Raw genomic sequence first — 20,017 nt, 5'->3', positions numbered from 1 at the left:
ATATATATTATATATATTTTATATATAGCATATACATAGCAGTGCGTTCTGTTTGTGGTTTTATTATGAAGTCATTCAGTTTTTGGTTTAAGGACATTTGTTTTGGTAAAGAAGTTGCTATATGACATATCAGGCTTTTTTTCCAACATATGTAAAAAGAAGAAAGGGAGGGAAGAAAAAATGACCATGAAGAGGGAAGCTCTTTTTGCCCTGTGACTTCAGCATGTCTGGTAGTGTTGGTCTCTTAAAGAGGCACAGAAAGGAGGGGATTTGCATCCAAAAGTACGCAAGTGAGTGTGCACCCGTGGTGCTCACAGTCGGGTTGCAGTGACAGACAACTTCACGTCTCTCCGTGTGGAGGGGTGAGATCAAAAAAAGGAATAGGAGTAGTTTTTAGGGCTGTTGGGAAGAAGATAGAAATGGGTGTGTGGGTGAAGCTGGTGGTGATTTGAGAATTGTTAACATGAGAGCTAGCAAGAGATGGAAGCCTTGAGAACTGGGGAAGAAAGGTGTGTGCACCAGTTTGGGACAGGAATTCAGCTGTTACCTGTCACCTCTACATCTTGTGCCTATATCAGTGAGCTGAGTATGAGGAGAGGGAGGAAGCCCTGGCTGTTGGATAGCCCATGTGGTTATCAACATAACTGTCTTGCCACTTAAGTCCAAAGTAGTGGCCAGTACTGCATTAAACTACTCTGCTTCTTTGTATGATTGCATGTTAAGGTTTGAAGGTGACAACATCACCCTCTGGAGCATGCTTTCTTGTATACTTAATTCTGTCTGTACAGACTTGTTATCCAGTCTCTTCAGAAATTCACTCAAGTAAGGTGCTTTGCTAATTGTTTTACAGGGTACTTTCAAAGAGGTTGGATGAATAATTACCTGTGTTATCTTGTTTAATGTAAAGTTGATGTAAACCTTCAAGGCAAAAGGAAGAGCGATGATGATGTTCTCCCAGTACAGTTTTAAACAACGAAAAAAGGCAAAATGAAATTAAAAAAATATTATTTATTTAACAGAAGAATTAAATTACATCTCTGTGTTTCATTGTCCTCTCAGTTATCTAAGGAGCATACTGTTACTTAGAAATATTGCAGTGTAATTGAGGCAAATGTCACTTTGTAAGGTCAGATTTTCGTAGCTTAAAAAATTAGCCCAGCAGATGATGTGCTATAATTATAATTTTTGAGGGATTGATTATGCGTCTTTTTTTTTTCCTGTCTTCTAGGCTGTATTGACTGAATACAAATTAAAAGCTATTGAATATGTTCATGGATACTTTTCTAGTGAACAGGTAAGGTCAAAAATGTCATGGATTTAATGGGAACTATTGGTTTCATGCATCTCCAGTCACACTGGGGCTGATCATACTAGCTTTTTTATTTATTTACTGAGGAGATTTATTTCCTCATTATTATATATCAGCATTAATCTGTTAAAAATAGCTCCAAGTTACTATCAAAATCATTATGTTTTCATTCCTGTTGTGTGGGAAAAATTGGAGAAATTGATCGTAATGGAATTTAGGATTGTTTTGCATGTGTTTTCTAAATTGGCATGTGGTAATGTGTATCCCACTTATATTTGGTACAATTTTTTTCCTGTTTCTTTTTCTTCTGGGTGGTTTTTTCTTGTCTGTATTTTGTGAATGTGCTGTTTGAGATACTGAATATTTATGCGCTTTTTCAGAAAGACTTAACTTTTTTATTCTAATACTGTGACAATTGCTGTGTGTGTATACAAATATATAGAAAGGAGTAAGTACCTATTTTAAATATTTCCATAGAAAATCTTCATCTCATAACATAGAATTTTTAGGTGTGTACTTAGAAGTAAAAAGAACGTTAGATACTGATAGGCACTGATATAATTAAACATCAGGCAGACACATACGTTTTAGCAGTATACCACTGTACTCCAAAGATCATATTGATGCTGTTAGCATAGTTTTTTAATATATGTAAAAGATTAATTGAAGGCCTTTCTGTTGCAGGTTGTTGAGTTACTGAGATACTTTTCCTGGGCTGAACCACAGCTCAAGGCAATAAAGGCTTTACAACATGTAAGTTCTTGTAGCACAACCTTGTGGAGTAAGTTTGCCCTCTTAATCTTATTTTAGTTTTGTGATGTCTACTTGTGCATCTGATAGGTCAGTCTGCTCTTTAATCTTCAAAGTTTCCTTTTCATCTTTTTTTCAATGGTATCAAGATATAAAACATTATACTTTTAGCCAGAATATCTTTTCTGACTAAAGTATCTTTCACTTTTCTGTGTATTGGAAGAATAGATGTAGCTTGTAACTATTGTTAACTTCCCTAATTTCTCTGCTTTTGGCAAGTGCTTTTTGCATTTCATTGTTTAGCATTTAGCACATACAGTCTCCTTCCCAGTGTGAGGGAGAGAATATTAAATGTTTACTGAAACACATGATATGAATCTGTTATTGAGTAGCATTTTGGGTTTAAAATAATTGTACTGTTTTATTTTACGTACACTTTGTCTTTCTTGCTTACTTGTCAGAAAATAGTGGCAGTTCCCGCATCAAAAATGGTTAATATTCTCAACTGCTTCACATTCAGTAAAGATAAACTTATTGCTCTCGAAATCTTAGCTTCGTAAGTACCTCTCATGTTATATTTCTTTAAGCTGTATTGGTTTTATTAATGTTTGAGTATATAAAACTTAAAATACTTCTAGAAGGAAGCACTGTGGCCAGTTAAAGGTAAAGCACAAATCCATTATTGATGGGGCTGTAAAAAGAAGAATTAGAAGTAAACATTGTGGAAAATTCCACAGCTCATCTGAGTTTTGAGCATGCTGCTACGTGGGCTCTGCCTGCTGGAAAGCTGCCACTTTGCCAGTATTTTTACAGTGGTCTTCACATCTTGTAGAGAATGAAGAGGGCCTTAAGCTTATTTCTGCTCACTGAAATGTAAAAGGCTTGAGAACAGAGTATTCTGGGAATTGACCCTTTTGCATTTGAAAAGTCCTCTAAATATTACATAAGTAAAAATGAGTTAAGTAAGTACTTGAATTGGCATGTTTGATTTACAGATCTAATGTCTATAAAAGATGTATAGATATTCTAAAAGTAGGTTTCCATAATGTTGGAGTTTTTATGGAACACAGCTGCTTCAAAGGATCTATCTATCTAAAATATGTTTATATTGGAACTCTTTTGCTTGGTTTAGGGTATTTATTACATGAAATTTTATTTTGTTTAGTGTTGTTTTGGTTTTTTTTTTTGCACTAAGTTTGTCTGCCTTGCATATGAATGCTATATATTACAGCCAGCTTGAACATTTTGAAGCATATAAATTCATTATATAACTATCCATAAAACAGATAAGGCTGAGGATATAGACATGATCTTGTTTTCTGAGTTGAGCTTTAAGAAGCTGTATGAATGCTCTTAGTCGCTGTCAGACCTAATCAAAACAGGGTAGCCTAAGGGAAGTTCAGCTGCGCATTGAACTAATGTGTTTTGCTTCTTGAAATGAGATTGGAACTCGCAGACTCTTCGGTTGCTGCACTTCAGCTGGTGTAAGGGAAAAGAAATCCGAACTCAAATCTATGTACTACTTAACTTTGCTAAATCAAACTAGAGTGCAAAGCTGAAAGTTCATTCACGTTTTAATATGATTCTTTGAGCCGTTGGAGCAGGTAATGTTTGACAGCAGTAAAGGTGCTGTGGTGAAAGTTTTGAAAAAGGCAGATAGAATCAGGCATTGGTCTCCTTGTACTTACACATTTTGTTATTCTCTTTGGCGTGTCCAGTGTTATTTCTGGGAGAGGAGCAAGGAGAAATGAGGGGTACATTTTGGAACTATGTGAGCAGTTTCACTAGCTCTGCAGAACATGCAGAGAATTGCCAGAAGTTCCATCTTTTTCTTTCTGGAGTAAATTAGATGAAATTTTTTTTCATTACCAGTCTGGCCAGAAACAGTGGCAAACTGAGTAGCTGCTGGGTTTTTTCTGTGCTTGGACTTGTGTGCTAGTAGCAATTAAAGCTTTCTAATGAACTGTTGTGATGCAGAATTCATTTTGTACACATACTTATTTTTGCCATAAAGCTTAGCCATCATTATCCATTGTTCCTTATTGATATTTAATTCTAATACCACATTTTACTAACAGGTATGAAGTCCATCTTTAATCCTAGCACTTTTACTTTTATAATAATAGTAATATTATGATCTGAACTCATTTATTAATTTTCTTAATGTGCTGTTGGGTACTGGCTGAATAAGTGTTGACCACTTTTTAGTAGTGCATTATTTCTGATAAGCATATGGAATGGCAGTAATCTTCTGTCAATATCTTTATTTATAGCAACATTGTTGATGCTCAGAATTATCGCCTTATTGAAGATCTGTTCAGAATTAATATGTCAGAGAAGAAAAGATGCAGAAGAATTCTTGAGCAGGTAGTCAAGATACTTGAGTATCCTTGATTCTGTCAAATGTGGTATTGTTTCCATCGTTGTGGTTATTGTGGGGTCAGGACTTACCATGAAGACTGCTTGGAAATGCTGCTGGAAGACAAGCTGAAAGAAGCAGCTGCAAAAAGATAAGAGACATGTAATACATGTGCAAAAAAAAAAAGGGGGAATTTTAAGTTGGGCATTATGATCATATGGAAAAAGGGGCACAGAGTTGCAGCCAATGCTGAAGGAGACAGTCTTCATTTGTTTTAGATTTCACCAAGTGCTTAACCTCAGGTTCAGTAAAAGCAGAGGGGATCTGAGTTGAGTTGTTCAAAACAAAGGGGACTTGAGCAGAGCCTCATGCTGTTTGAACTATTTGGGAAGAAGATTTGAGACAAAGCTTTGTTCTATGTAGACTGAGTCATGCAGTCTAAATGTAATGAAATAGCAATTCATTTCTTTAAAGCATTGAATTTGATAGCAAATAATATCTTTTATTGATTATTTTGCAGGCTTCAAAAACAGGCTGTAAGGCTCCTCATGCTATGATATCATCCTGTGGCATGATTCCTGGCAACCCTTATCCCAAGGGCAAACCAAGCCGCATAAATGGAATTTTCCCTGTAAGCATGATACTATGCTTTTCCTTTTCACAGCTTCCTTGATTTAGGTTTCATTCTAGTATAACCAAAACCAGGATTTCTTATACACAGGAGGAGGAGTGGAATCAAAAGCAATGGGGTGTATTTTATTACCCCATTACACATTTATAGGGAACTTGCATATTTTTTATTTGCCCGTTCTTTCTGTGCTGCTTCAAGTGTAGATTACTGCATAAATAAGACATTATTTGTATGAGGAAAACTTTGTAAAGTCCAGCAATGTTTGGCAGACTGAGAGGGCGGTAAACAGCCTTACTTGTAGGTTTGCAAGATGAGCTAATGTGGTCACTACAGTACTACTGTTAATCTGAATGTAGTTCTTGAACAACAACGTTAAGTATTTTCTGTGAACACTTAAGGGACTGCAAAATGTAAGTTATTCTGTCCACAAATCAAAATGCAGAATTCTGTCAGAAACATGGACTGTTTAATATGCATCTCTTTACAAAAGGTCAGTGTTACAACCTAAGCTATTGGAATGCTCTTACTTGTCATTACAAGCCTAGAACACAGTTTCGTTTTCCTAATGAACGTGGTGAAGTATCACTTTCAGAATATTCAAAAACTTAAGTGCAGTTTAGGGAAAAAGTCAAATATGGCAGAAATTCTATAGCTGGATTTACTTCTAAATTAATAGTTCTTTTATTTTCTTTTGTTTCAGGGAACCCCTATCAAAAAGGATACAGAAGAATGTACTAGTGAAGGAAAGGGTATAGCAGCTCGTATACTTGGACCATCCAAACCAGTATGTCTAATAAATGAATACATAAATGAAACTTTAGGAAAAAAAAAATCTAACTACCAGCCAATTTAGTGAGACTTTATATAAAATGCTGTTATGCTGCAAGAAGACTATAGGGCAGCAATTTAAACAAAACTAAACTTCTATAATAAAGAGTATATGACCTAGTATTTTTTTTCTATTTAACTTGAGAAGAAGTTCTGGTTTGTATCTCTGGTGGGTAGGATTCTCTAGTGGATACAGTGTGTGTGCATTTGAAGGCAGAATTTGATTTACAGTAGCAGAAGACAAAACTAAAAGGATTTTTAGTAGTTCATCATGAGCTAGTGGAAGTTTTAGATAGAATATATGCAATTTTTTATTGTAGTCACTGAGAGTTTCCCACATGAACATAAAAATTGCCTGCATCTTGGAAACTTGAATTACAGCAGTGCCTTAGAAGGAGGTTCTTCTTTCTTAACAGCACTGCTGATCTGTATTTCAAAATTTTTAAGCATGTGGGACAAACTTTCAGTGAAGCTGATTCTACTTTGTAGTATTTTCCAAATGTTTTATTTTCACTTTTATTATGAGATGTTTCCCACTAAGCTGTAGGGACAGGTAACTTCATGAGTATTCATTAGTTTTAAGTGTTCTAAATCTTTAAAATGAGGAGTCAGTCCAAGACTTCTGAGTGTGAAAACTACAAGGCAGGAAGGAGTTACCTTTCCCACCTGTGTTCAGTATTATATTCAAATCTAAAGGTATACTCGTGATGTTTGCTTCAGTCTTTTTAGAAAGAGTGAAATATTTGCAGTCACTGTGGATATTATGAAGAAATTTGATGTCACCTATTTTTCCAATGAAGAACAGATGTCTGTGGTAGTATCTGAATGTTAACATTTTGTCTGAGAAACATTAGGTAATGCTTTTACTAATGCTTCTTCTGTTTGTTTATGTAGGCTCCATCAACCTACAATCCACACAAACCAGTTCCATATCCCATCCCACCATGTCGGCCACACGCAACTATTGCACCAAGTAAGGCTTCTATGTGTTTTAGCTTGATGCTATTGTTTCATCCATTTGCCTTTTAAGTAATAACTGTCAAGTGTCAGTTTCTCTCACCAAGACCGTATCTGAAATTGTCTTGTGCTCCCTAAGCATGCACTAGGTTCTGTTTTCTACTTCTTCTTGTCATGACTGCAGAGCTGGTAAGAAGAAGAATATACTGTTTCTTTTTCCAACATCAACATAAGGAAGATTCACAATCCTGTTCTGATGACAAAATATTTCATTTATGGGAGGCATTGTGCATGTTGGACAAGACTAGGGCTGTGTCTTTGTTGTAATATTTGACCAAGATTTGGACTTTGACTTGACAAGTCAGTTGTCTTGTTGCTGTTGAACCAAACTTAGGATATGGTCAGGCACAGCCATGAATTGGGTGGAAATATGTAGGAACTTGCTGAAGGGTGGTAATCTGTTTCTCAGTTGAAGGGGTAATCTATTTCTTGGTTGCTTTCAGCTTTACTTTCTCTCCATCACAATGGAGAGGAAACAGTTTCCTTAGAGAAAGGTTTAGGCAAGTAGATTTCAGTCTCAGAAGGGACATAGTGATTGCCTTTTCCTGTGTTTGGTGTGACTCTTCCTAGCCATGTGGCTCAGAAAAGACTGAGTCTTTCTTCATGAACTCCTCTCTCTTTACTCTGCTGCATCAGTTATTGATTCCAGACATTTTTGGAAGGGAGCAAGACAATTGCCATTACTTTGAAAGAAGTTGGAGTACTTTTGTAGTCAGACTCTGGTTGTTTTTGAGCAGCACCTAAAAGCTTTTCCTAATCTTGTCATTCTGTACTGCAGAATGAAGAAGCTTGCTTTCCACTGATGTTAAGGATTTTGGGGAGTTTCTAAGGTGTTTGATAAGAAAGTGTGATAGAGCTCTTAGCATGCATGTTGAAGGGCGAGTCATCTAACCAACTTGGTAAGGCTGCAAGTCTCCTTATAGTCAGTTTGGAAAAACTGGCACTACTAATGGCTAAAGCAAGTCTGATGATTTGTGCCTTAGAAATGACTTGGTCCCCAGAAAGTGTACAGGAAACTTGCAAATCCAAAGTAAATTAGGGCACAGACTTTGGCCTGTGACTGGATGTAAGTATTGGTACATTTTTAGGATTAATACCTTTTAGGATATGAAACAGCTTTTGAGGTTTAAGGGCTTCCATTGGGCTGCAACATCTTTTTAAAAAAAAACTGTGACAGTGGAACTCATAACTGATCATATAATTTTTTATATATAAAATTTGTTTAATGGGATTGCAGATGCTAGCCTAAAACTATTGAATGTAGTTGTTTTCAAGCAATGGTCAGAATGATGTTTTGTTTTCAGCCTCTTCCATGTATTGGTTTAACATTTCCTTCCAGGGTGATACAGTGATTGTTAGTTACTGTTCTGATTTTCAGCCAGGAGTTTTCATGCAAGAAATCTTAACATTAGATAGAACTATTATGAAAGTGTGAAATCAGAAAGGAGTTATGTATGACAAGCTACTGCACTTTGAGTAATGTTCAAGTGCTACCTTTTCCCATGAAGCTTAAGTTGTTATGCTTTTAAGATACTCATTCAAGACCACTGTGAAGTATATTTATGTTCCTGTGATTTGAGTTCTGATGTTTTTCATCAGAACTGTATACCACAGCTATGCAACAGTCTCCAAAGAATAAGAGAGGAAAAAAGGTATTTTTTTAATATGTTGAATAAAACAAGTGGTTTATATTAAAATAATTTGCTAACCTACTTGAATTTCGTAACATTTAAAGAAATACTGAACAATGATAGCCTAAGTATGTGAGATGGGAAATTTTTCTCTGAATATTCTGACTAGTGTTGGAGGGCTGGTCGTGTTCACTGGAGTATGTTTGGCTCTTGTTTGTCAAGGCTTTAGTTAAGGATAGAAAAAGAACAAATGATGCTGCAGACACTCTGAATCACTCCTACCCTTTGAGTTTCTCAGGCAAAATGAAACTGAAAGCAATTGAAACATGACTTTTTCAAGAGAACTGCCCTTACTAAAATTTGGATCACAATGCATGTCACTCAAGCAGACATTAGCAAAAGCCAGCATCCAATTTGGGTGATTAAGTGCTCTGGCTTTTTGGTGCAGGAATGTCTTACAAACTTGAAAATGCTCTTTTAAAGGAAAAGACACTTACTGATTAGATATGTGTTCTGACAGCTGAGATGTGTATTGCGTTTGTTCTTTTAGGTGCTTACAACAGTGCTGGCTTAGTTCCAATGGCTAATGTCATAGCTCCAGGCTTACCTGCTCCTCCTTCATATGCTGCTAATCAAGTGGTATCAGGTAAAGTATGCATACCTTTTAAAATGTTGGTGGTATTTTTTTCTAATTCACTGTTGTGAATGGATCATTCACTGCTGGAGTTGCATTTGCTTTTAAATAACAAGCTGTTGTTCTCTGTTTAGAAAATGAGGAACTTTCCAGCCAGGCAAAACCTTCCCAAAATCAAGGTAAATTGCAAATCCACAGGGGGATTTTTGTGTTGATTGTATCTTTGTTATTTGTTCAGAAAATGTACACAACTTACTTGTTTAGTGGGATTTTCATAAACCTCTAAGTATTTTAACTGCTGTTGAAATAGGATCCCATGAGAGTTGAGGAAAAAAATAATCTCAGGCATTTGGTACTTAGAAGCATTGAAACATTAGAATTCAGCCGTTTGTGTTAGCTCATTAAAGTTTTATATTCTTCAGCATATAAATATTTGAGAAATCATGTAAAAAAACGAAATAAAACTGTGCTTTGCAGTGGCGTGCACTGGAGTACTTCATTAATATCTTTGCAGTAGTTAAAGCTTTGGATATCTATTTGAAAACTCATTCACATTTTAATTTCTTATATTAGTTGCAATGGGAAGCTAGGAGTACAAGTGAGATAGATTCTTTATAGTTTGTTGAAATCCATGTGTAGAATGTCTTATCTCAGACTGTTACATCCAACTATGTCTACCTGCACTTTTGTCTTACCCTTTAAATTCCAATTCTTTTTGCAGAAGAGGAGTTTTCCAATTTTTTTGTCTCTATTTGTGTGGCACTTCGTACACTTTGTACATTTAGTACAAATTGTAATAATAAATCCCATTATGAACTATGTACACAAAGGCTTTGACTTAGTTAGGTTTGACAAAGAGAAACTGAGAATCTATTGACTGTTCAGGCAGGCATATTAACAAATACCCCAAATAGGTAAAATGACCATGATAAGTTTAGGTCCTGTAAATATTTCTAGGATTAAAAAAAGGTATGTTTTGCCTTCTCTATACCCAGGAATGGTTCTACAGAATTGTTGCTGTTTCAAAGAATCATTTTATTCATATATACCCCTTTAAGTGTGCATGTATTTCTAAGGTAGTTTGTACAGCTAAATAAATACAGTCTAAGGAATAAAATCTTCTCTTAGGAGGAGAAATTTAGTAACAATTCTGGGTTTTATTGCACCTGTATTTCTCTGGTGATAATCTTGGCTGTTAGGATTAACAAGTATGATCTTTAGGAGAGTCTTTGGCTTGGAAACAGAATGAGAAAGGACAGAATCCAGAGCTGAGCAATCTGAGTCTAGGTTTTTGGAAAAGAATATGTAAAAGGAAATTGTTTGTTTGTAAACTTGGCAGTTTTAGGGTTTCAAGGTGCATAAGCCAGGAGTTTGTCTTATCAACTTTGGTCCAAGATTTTAAAGATTCCAGGTTTGGGTTTGTGTGTGTTACAGAGTTATGGGTGATGAGTTTGACTGATTGGATCAGTGATTTGCTTACAGTTGAGCAGATTATTTTAAAAGTAAAGTAAAGCGCGAGGGTTGTTTGAGAGGAATGATTAATTAACACATTTATATTACACATGAAACTAGATAGAGGCATATCTCTTAACATGCCAGTGTTTATAAATGCAGCTTCTTCACATTCACAGTGTGCCTGTCTGTTTTCCTCCAGCTTGACTGATGTCTCTTTGACTTAAGCTGACAATCCTAGTGGCAGGTCCTTGACTCGATTATAGACACCTGACTTCAGACTTACAGAAATATTTGTTGATAAAGTCAAGTGCCAATGTTAGTTTAATACTGTAGTGTGATACATTAATTTAAAAGTGTACCTTCTTAGAATCAAAATCTAAAGGAAACACAGTGAAGAGAATGACCTGACTTTGAAGGAAAGAAAAATACCAGCACCTGAAATCAGCTTTCTTCAGTTGTTGACTAAACTTCTCTGAAATCATGATACATTGAATTAACTGGTTCTGAAGGAAATTCTGACCTTCAGTGACAGTGGATGCAGAGGAACCCAGGTGATCTGATGCTGATGGAATATTAGATCTGGTTTGGGTACTGCCAGATGATAGGGACCAGAGGGAGGGTGTTTACCTGTGTCACTTAGTCTTATGGAGTATATTTGAGTATCTAAATGTCTTGCATGAGATCATGAAGAGGTAGCAGTTGTCACAAAATGTTTTAAAGAGCAGTGCTAGCCTACATGATGTACAACTTGTGTGATGTGTTTGTGCGTACCTTTTTGTTTTGTTTTCATAGGCTCCAGTGTTCACTGTTTATATACAGACATTGTATGTTAGTTTTTGCCTGTGTATCGTATTTTGAAATGCTGTATAAAATGTGTTTGTGTTGACTTCAAACATTTCTGACAGTTTCAAGTATTCTTACCAGTTTTGTTTCTTTGCAGCTTTTTCTGCACAAGCGAATCAGCTCTTTACTCCTCATGGTTCTAATCCTTCAACACCTGCTGCTACTCCAGTCCCTACCCCATCACCTGTCAAGGCAATAAGCCATCCATTAGCACCTGCAACTCCTCTCATATCTGGGATGAACATGTCTACCCCTGTCCTTCCTGTTTTCCCAGGACAGGTCTCCTCTTCCATCCATACATCTCAGCCATCCACCCCAACCCCTACTGTCATCAAATCCCTTTCATTGCCTGGTGTTCCTGTCACATCTGTTCACAGTGCAACCTCTACCCCTATCCCTGCAGTTTTTTCTGGGCTGGCTTCTATACCCGCTGCTACGCCAGCTCCACAAGGTTCTTCCACACCATGTGCCACACCTGCGCCTAGTGAAGCTTTCGCATCTGCTCCTGCACCATTTGCTGGCCTCCCGTTCTCTGCAACCTCTTCAATTGCTTCCGCTAATAATCCCACTCCATTGTCATCAGTTTTTGCTGGTCTCCCTTTGTCCTTGCCTCCCAGCGCCCAAGGAATTTCTAGTCCTGTTCCATCTACAATTGCTAATCCCCCTGCCACTACCATTCCTGGTTCACTTAGCTTGCCTAACCCGATTTTGTCTGTCTTAAAGGGATTTCTGACATCAAATGACACTTCATTAATCAATTCATCTGCTTTACCTTCTGCTATAACAAATGAGCTTGCTTCTTTTTCTGCTCTTTCTAATCAAAATTCTGACCCTCCCACTTCATCTGTCAACAAATGTTATACTCCATCAGCCACCCCCACCCCACAGCGTTCCTCCACACCCGGGCTGGCCATTTTTCCAGGTCTTCCATCCCCATCTGTGGGCAATTCTAGTTCCACTCCTCCAACATTGCCTACACAGTCACCTTTAACCACTTCGCCATCGATTATGCCAGTCAACTGTGGCTCATCTACCTCCCTCTTGCATGGCACAAGCCCTACTAATCCTGATCAGCTCTCGTCAGCCCCAGCTGCCACAAATATTCCAGTTTTGGTCAAAACAGAACCCATGAGTCCTACTCTCTCGGCCTTCAAAGGTCCTTCTCATTCAGCTGGCCCTTCTCATGGCACTGTAGGACTGTCAGCGCTTGGGCGTGCATACACCTCAGCAGCTTCAGTGCCAGTCAGTTTACCTAGTTCCCTGAACCCAGCGCTATCAGGTCTCTCCTCTTTGAGTGCTCCTCTAAACAATTCCAGTCCTCTGGCTTCCATTTCCCTTGCCCCACATGGCTCCTCTGCTCCCATTGCCCCTGTGTTCAATGGACTTCCTCCTTTTACGTCTCTAACCAGTAACTTTGCCTTTACTGGTACTCCAGCACTTACGCCACCCGTCACTCTCCCAGGGTCTTTGTTAGCTACTCCGTCTACAACCGCTTCAGCCGTGTCTGCCCCTCATGTGAGTTCCACCGCCGCCGTACTCTCAGGACTCGCCGCCTCAGCAACAGTCTCTGCTCCACCCTTCTCGCTTAACTTGTCCAGTGCCGTCCCTTCCCTTTTTTCCGTTTCCCAGGGACCTCTGGGATCATCAAACCCATCCTTCCCTGGTTTTCCTGTCTCTAACACACCCTCTGTCACTCCTGCTCTCCCTTCTTTCCCTGGCCTCCAGGCATCTTCTGCAGTAGCAGCAGTTGCACCGTTGCCGGCAGCTGCAACAGCCCCATCTCCGGCTCCGGTCCTGCCAGGGTTTGCCTCGGCCTTTAGCTCAAACTTCAACTCTGCACTTGTTGCACAGGCTGGGTATGTTTCTGTTTCTGAAGGAGGTCAGAACCATTTCTTTTTCTCTTGAGCAAAACACTGATTTTACTTTAGGTGTAGACATTATTTTCACTTGTAGTAATTACAGTTAATTTTTATAGTTAGTTCACCAGTAGATTTCCAGCTATCTTTAGAAACTGAGTTACTAAATAGGTTGTCCTCAGTAGTTCTCATTATAACAGTCTAATCCAGTGAGGTGCTGAGTGATGTTATTTCCCAGATGAGGATACTTGGCACCTCCTAGGCTTTTACAAGAATGGATTCCACGTGGGCATCCATTGACAGATCCAGGTAATAGCAGTCAATATCTTAGTTGTTGCTATGTTTTAAGGAAGTACTTAACATTAAATTTTGTGTGTAAAGTTTTTTTTGTGTGCAAACTGTAGGCACAGCTGAGGTACAAAAATTTCAGAGTTCCCTTCTTAGGTATGCTCCAAGACAGTCATGGTTTGTGTGTGCATGAATAATTTGTAGATGGGTAGAGGCTGGGCTTCTGTTTGGAAATTCTGACCTCTATGAGGTTTAGAAAAAGAGGTGCTTTTCTAATTTATATAGACATAAGCTTATAGGGAGAGAAACATAGGATAAAACATGATGCAGATGTTCCTAATAATAGATGAATTTTGACATTCTTTCAGCTTGACTTCTGGACTACAGACACCAGGAAATGCAGTTTTTCCTGGTCTTTTATCTCTCCCTGGTATCCCTGGCTTTCCCCAAAGTGCCGCACAACCTTCCTTGCAGGAATTGCAGCATAGTGCGGCTGCACAGTCAGCACTACTGCAGGTAACGTGCCTATTTGTTAATACTGTTTTGCTTCCAGTAATGGTTTGAGCATGTACTTGTGTGTTAACTTCTTGGGATTAGTTTAAGTCAGTAAATGATGAGAACTGATTACAAGGGTGATGATAAAGAATAACTCACATTAACTTCTTACTCAACACTAATGTGCAATGCTTCTGAATGTTATGAAAGTGATTAAACCCTTTTTGAAAACTCTTTTGTAAAAGAGTGAAAGAAAAAGAAAAGACATGCAAATAAATTTTTTGCTGTTTGTGTTAGATCTAATAAGCTGACCATGTAGTTGTAAAATCTGTGCTCAGATCCAGTCTGACACTTTAATACTTGAAGATTTCTGTGAAAAACCACTTTGTTGTGAGCTATGTGCTACTCTACACACACAATCAAATGGTCTTGAGTTGGTGTCTGCTGTGGTTGTGCCTTTCTTTTGATAGTTCCCACAAATACAATTGTTGCAATATAAGATTCAGGTGGCTTTAGGCACTATGTAGTTTCATCATCTCTCTTGTCTATTAAGCAACCTGTTTCAACTATCAACCTACACAAGTTAACTGAAACTATCACCAGAGTTTGTATTTAAATGTTTACTTTGCCTTTTGTTAAAAATGACCTCTGTGTAGATTAAGGATTTTGGCTGAAAATTTGTCTTTCTCTACAAATACTAAAAGAGGCAATTGAGTGTCTTGAATTAATGTTTCCTCTCTTCTGTGACACATCAGTTTCTGAAATGAAGCCTCTAATGAAGTACTGTTCATTGTGTAGAATATTGTCAGGTATCTTTTGAATATCAGGGAAATAGATTTGAAGAAGCAAATTACTTAACCTAGGCCATGCTGCTTTTGCAGCTCAGGAATTTATTTATTTTGTAGAAATCTGTGTATTGCAGATTGCATTAAAGAAGTGTCAGTTTTCTTGTTTACGTGTTCCAATCACTAAAATTAACAGTTAGCTACTTGAGTAATGAAGATAAAGAATGTTCAAAACCAGTGAAATACTACAGCTCCTGAGTAAGCTGTGCCATCCAACTCAGTTCTGGCTTACTCCACTGGAAAGTAAATGCTATTAACACGTCTTCATTTCTCTTCTTAATCCAACTGCTTTGCTCATTCTCTGGTGTTTCAGAGCAATAGTTCCACTACAGTTTAACATATACATATAGGTGCATTGCTCATCTCTGTTCTTTGCATATTTCAGATTATACTTTGTTTTGGCTGAGTAGGACTGATATTTTGCCTGAAATTTTGCTTGATTTAGATTTTTGTTTTTGTTTTTATCAATGCTGTTTACTAACTTCTTCTCTTCCTTGAAGGCACATTCTGCTTCTGCTCTGGAGAACTATACAGCTCAGCCTGAAGGTTTTGCTAACTATCCGTCAACACCAGGAACACCATTTTCATTGCAGACAAGTCTGCCTCAGAGTGGATGGCAATAAATACCAGACATTTTTAAAGACTGCAGTGGTTGCTTGACAGAGCTTGATCCTATTCACTTTGAAGGCTGTCTTCATGTTAGTGGGAGCATGGTCTGAATTGAGGAAAGAGAGGGAAGACATGAGGATAAAATGATTACAGGAAGCTATGTCACATGTCAAACCTAATTTGTGATTACATTTAATTGATGCAGGATCTGATCCTGTGAAATGCTGAGCATCCTTGACTCCCTTTTTAGCTTATGAGTTAAATGTTTTGGTGTCTTACAGGATCAAGAACATTCAAACAGACATTTATGTAAATAGAGCAATTGACTGTCAAATTGAATGGAGAGAACAAGTATACTTAATAGTGTGTATAAGCACCTATTTTATTATGTTTTGTATGGTATATGTGGTTAATATAGAATGAGAGCTAGACTGAAACTAGATACTTAAAGCTGTAGACGATCTTTCGTCTAGATGCACACTTGTGTGTGCATAAATCAAGGTCAGTTTGTGGTTCTTTGAATCTTTTATTTGTATGTGTGAGGAGCTCCTGTTAGCATCAGCAGTTTTGTTAAGGGGAGGCTAGATCAGAGGGGTGTGGGGGTGCTCTTACGCTTTGAAATATTGTCACTGGCTTGTTGCTGAATTGAGTACTCTGTCTGAACCTGAACAGGAGAGCTAGGAAATGATGCTGTACTGTGTTTGGATAGAAGTGTATTATGTTTTCTGGAGTATGGTTTAGCTAGCTGAGAATATGTATTTCCAAAGTGCATAGAAGCATTTTAAATTGCCTCTAAAATAATGTTCCATAGCATTCTCCCTGCCCCCACACCTCTGTGAATGAAATAATTGTACTGCGGATAGGCTGCCTATCCGGCACTTTTGACTGCAGACTTTTGTGAATGTTTACAGACATGGGTCAAGTTCTTCTCTCCCTTATACTCATAAACTCACTGATTCTCTATGCTTTTTGGCTATAAAACACAACTTGATGGTGCTTATGTTATCCTGTGAATATAAGGGGGAGCAGAATTTGGACCACGTGTTTTTAGTATTTTTCCTTGGAAAACGTACATGATTTTAAAGGCATATAGCTAAATTAACTGTATTGGTTAGGAAGGGTTATGATGCAGCATACAGAAAGGTCTTGCTCTGTTAGTGAAATTCAGTTGTGCACTCTTCTAATAATGTTAGTACCTGTGGCAATGTGTAACACATCATTGAATATCATCTATTTAAGATACGCTCTTGATCATGTTCTAGAGACAGTAGAGATGAATGATATTCAATCCTGTGATTAAATTAAAACGTAGAGGATACTATACTGTAGAAAGGCTCTGCACCTAGAGTTTTACTTTTTTAAAGATGAATTCTGCTGGGAGATGTTGCTAATGTATTTTCTTTCAAGATGTGAACAAACTTTTTTAGAACATTAACAGAAATTCCTGTATTGGTTTTTAACACAATTTTTTAAAATAAAACATTTACTGTCATGGCAAAAAAGCTTTGACTATTTACGTATTTGCCTAAAACACAGGTGAATAAACTTGTTTTTGCTAAGACACTTCCTAATGTTTGATCTCACGCTGTTTCTTTGATGCAGAATTATATACTGAATTATAAAACCAGTTTCCTAAAGAGTGGCAATAGAAATATCCTATGAAATGTTTAGATAAAAAATTAAAGTGTCCTTGATGCTTTGCCAGCCACTGAGTAGTCTTGCATTTTAATATCAAATTTACATATGACTTCAAAGATAAAAACATATTGCAAAGTTTAAACTAATTCACATTGCCTTGTCATCAAAAAGAAGTAGCAGACACCAGTCGTTACTCAGTGTTTTATCAAAAAGTAGGCAGTTTGTATGAAAACACCTGTTGAATGGTCATGGAGTGTGGGTTGGTTTTTTTTCTGTCCAAACATTAGACAACTTGAAGTTACTTAAAACACTGTGAAGCCCTGTTTCTCCAAATGAACAGAGGTGAGAAGCAGTGAATATCCACTATATTAAATGCTGTTCTCCAGAAACAGTGTATTTCCTAAGTGATGTTTGTGTACTGTCCTTTACCCAGAAGAGAGTATTTCATTCACAGCTGGTGTAGTTTTACATAGAAGCTCATCATCAGTGTTAGACAAGTGAGCAAATAGGTTAAGAAGCATTAAACTGTCAAGTTTTTTTTGTCTAGAATGGGCTCTCTGGTTCTTACTGAATCATATTGAGCAGTATTTTGTAAGTTGAACTTTCCAGTGGCTAGGATTAAGGTAAGTTTCAATTTCTTAAATATTTCTCCTGATGTAAAATCATTTTTTATTAATCTTTTTCTCTTCAGGAATAGTCTCTGTTCTGCATTGCAGTGAACTCCTGTGACCCAGCCTTGGAATTTCTGAAGGGGGAAGATTTGTCCTGAGCTCTTTCATGCATGCTTAAGCATCATTTTTAAAAAGCCAAGGAAGAGTCTGCTCCTGAGGCAAACCATGCTGGATCTTACACTGAGCCTGTACTGTGAAAGGGCTGTTGCTGTATGATTTAATTCTGGACTAACTATGATTTTTTTCATTCTTCAAGTTGCCTGTTACTACTGTATTCCAGCTGTGTTGACAGCCTGCAAAGATAAGGTGTAGCAAAATGTTCTTTGAAATAAAATTTTTATTTAGAACAACTAAGGACATATTGGGATTGTTTTTGCAAATACAAGTTTCAGTATTTCTTTGAAGTGTTTTTAATTGCAGCTGTAGAGAATGTGAGAGAAACAGCAATTTTCTGTCCTCCTCTTCCTCTGATTTGCAAGTGAGTGTTGTGAGTTTGGCTGGGCTTGGAAGGAATATTACCAGGGTATGAATGTTCTTACTGTCTTGCAAATTGCCTTCCTTTCTGGATTGAGCAACCCCTTTGATTATTTGTGTCTCATGCTTACTCATGCTCTAGTGAAGCATAGCTAAAGGGGTGCCTTCTGTCATCTCCCCACTCCCCATCTTCAGCTATAGAAAGTTGATGCCATATGCACAAGGAGGAGGCACAATATAAGGATGTTCCTACAAGCGGTAGGATGGTACAGTTAATCTCTGTGTCCTGTTCCCCCTCCTAAATTTTGATCTGGGAGAAGGCAGTGATGAGCCTGGAGCAAACAGGCGAATAGTCTGTTCTGGGGGCCAGGAAAGGACTAGGCTGAGAATCTTTAGGGAGTGGCCAAAGCTCAGTGCATGGGAAGAAAAGTAGTATGGGCCTAAAAAGGTGAGAAAAAGACACTGAAACTTAACACCTTTGTTATATGCAAATCTCACTTAAGGTCTGCCTGAGGATTTTTTTTGATACCTTTGAGATTGGCACTGTTTAGAAATGGCTCTGTGTAAGAATTACCATTCTGATCTCAACAAACTTCGAGGTCGGTGCTTGGTCCATAGGATTAAGTCTCTGCAACTGGATGAGGAGCTAAGTGGGAGCAACTGAACGTTTTAGGGAACTTATGAAGGGCTGGTGCCATTTGCAAATGTAGTGGTGCAGAGAACTGTTGGAGAGTGGCCTGCTGACAGGTAGGCACCCAGTTATCATGCCTGACCTGGAATTTTGTGCTGAAGGCTTTAGCTATATATTGGCATGCTGCAGGAAATAGCTGCACTGCCTTTGACCCAAACCACATTGATCTACTGTTGCTTATAAGTCAGTAAGTCCAGCTAAAGTGGCTTTGGACTCATTGTGGTACCACTCTATAAAGCAGGTCTACTCCAGGCTGTCCAGCAGCAGTGAACTTGCAGCTTCTAAACTGCTTTGCCCCAGAGCTCTCATGTGTTTTCTTCTCTTGAGTGTTTTAGAGCACTCTGGGACAGGAGTTATTCACATGCCCCAGTATAGCCCCAAGGAGAAATGATTAAGTTTGCCCTGCCTTTGACTTCAAATTTTTGAAACGGGGAATAAAATTACAGCTGAAGTTAACACAAACTAATATTGTTCCTGAACGTAAAAGGAAATACACCATCTGCTTGAGTCACCTTTCAAGGGGTATATTTACAAGCACCTCAGGGAATTCTCAACGAACAGCAGAAAGCAATTATTTTTGTTTAGATTTTAATGTTTTGCTTATCTGTATGATGGTGTAAGCAGCTGTGTAGAATGTGGCATTCAAATGGCTTGGAATGAAGTTATTTTCAATAAAACTGTTCCTCTGAAATTATACGTTAGGGTAGTTTTGAATGTTTTTGCTTCTGAAATAAAGCACATTCTTCTAGCTGTTTACCCTTGCTGCCCTACTAGGCATCTGCCCTGAACAGCTCTGTGTGAGAAGCCAAATAATTAGGAAAATACTGCAAGTTACTTCAAATGGATATTGTTGTATATTTGGCAGGGTACTGCAATAAGAATGTAAATCCCAGTTTTGCAAGCTGTTTGTGCATATGGATTTCACTGTAATTTAAAACATGCATTCAGTGGTGCAGTTTCCTCTCTGTGAGGCTGGGCAAGGATTCTCTGGGG

At 37.9% G+C, this 20,017-nt stretch overlaps 1 protein-coding gene across 1 annotated transcript; it reads left to right on the top strand.

The window, feature by feature from the left end:
• Window positions 1–1,228: 1,228 nt before the first annotated feature.
• PROSER1 (proline and serine rich 1) lies at window positions 1,229–15,890 on the top strand (the record flags this gene model as incomplete). Its single annotated transcript, XM_010192390.1, has 12 exons — window positions 1,229–1,294; window positions 1,994–2,062; window positions 2,521–2,615; window positions 4,333–4,426; window positions 4,939–5,049; window positions 5,750–5,833; window positions 6,772–6,850; window positions 9,076–9,171; window positions 9,294–9,338; window positions 11,555–13,313; window positions 13,970–14,117; window positions 15,442–15,890. Coding segments are annotated over 12 exons (2,769 nt in total), but the record flags the coding sequence as incomplete, so codon positions are not given.
• Between the last annotated feature and the right edge of the window lie 4,127 nt (window positions 15,891–20,017).

This window comes from Mesitornis unicolor, unplaced genomic scaffold, assembly GCF_000695765.1.
Source record: "Mesitornis unicolor isolate BGI_N332 unplaced genomic scaffold, ASM69576v1 scaffold16749, whole genome shotgun sequence".
Classification (NCBI taxonomy): Eukaryota; Metazoa; Chordata; class Aves; order Mesitornithiformes; family Mesitornithidae; genus Mesitornis; species Mesitornis unicolor.
This window is presented reverse-complemented; position numbering and strand designations above follow the sequence as displayed.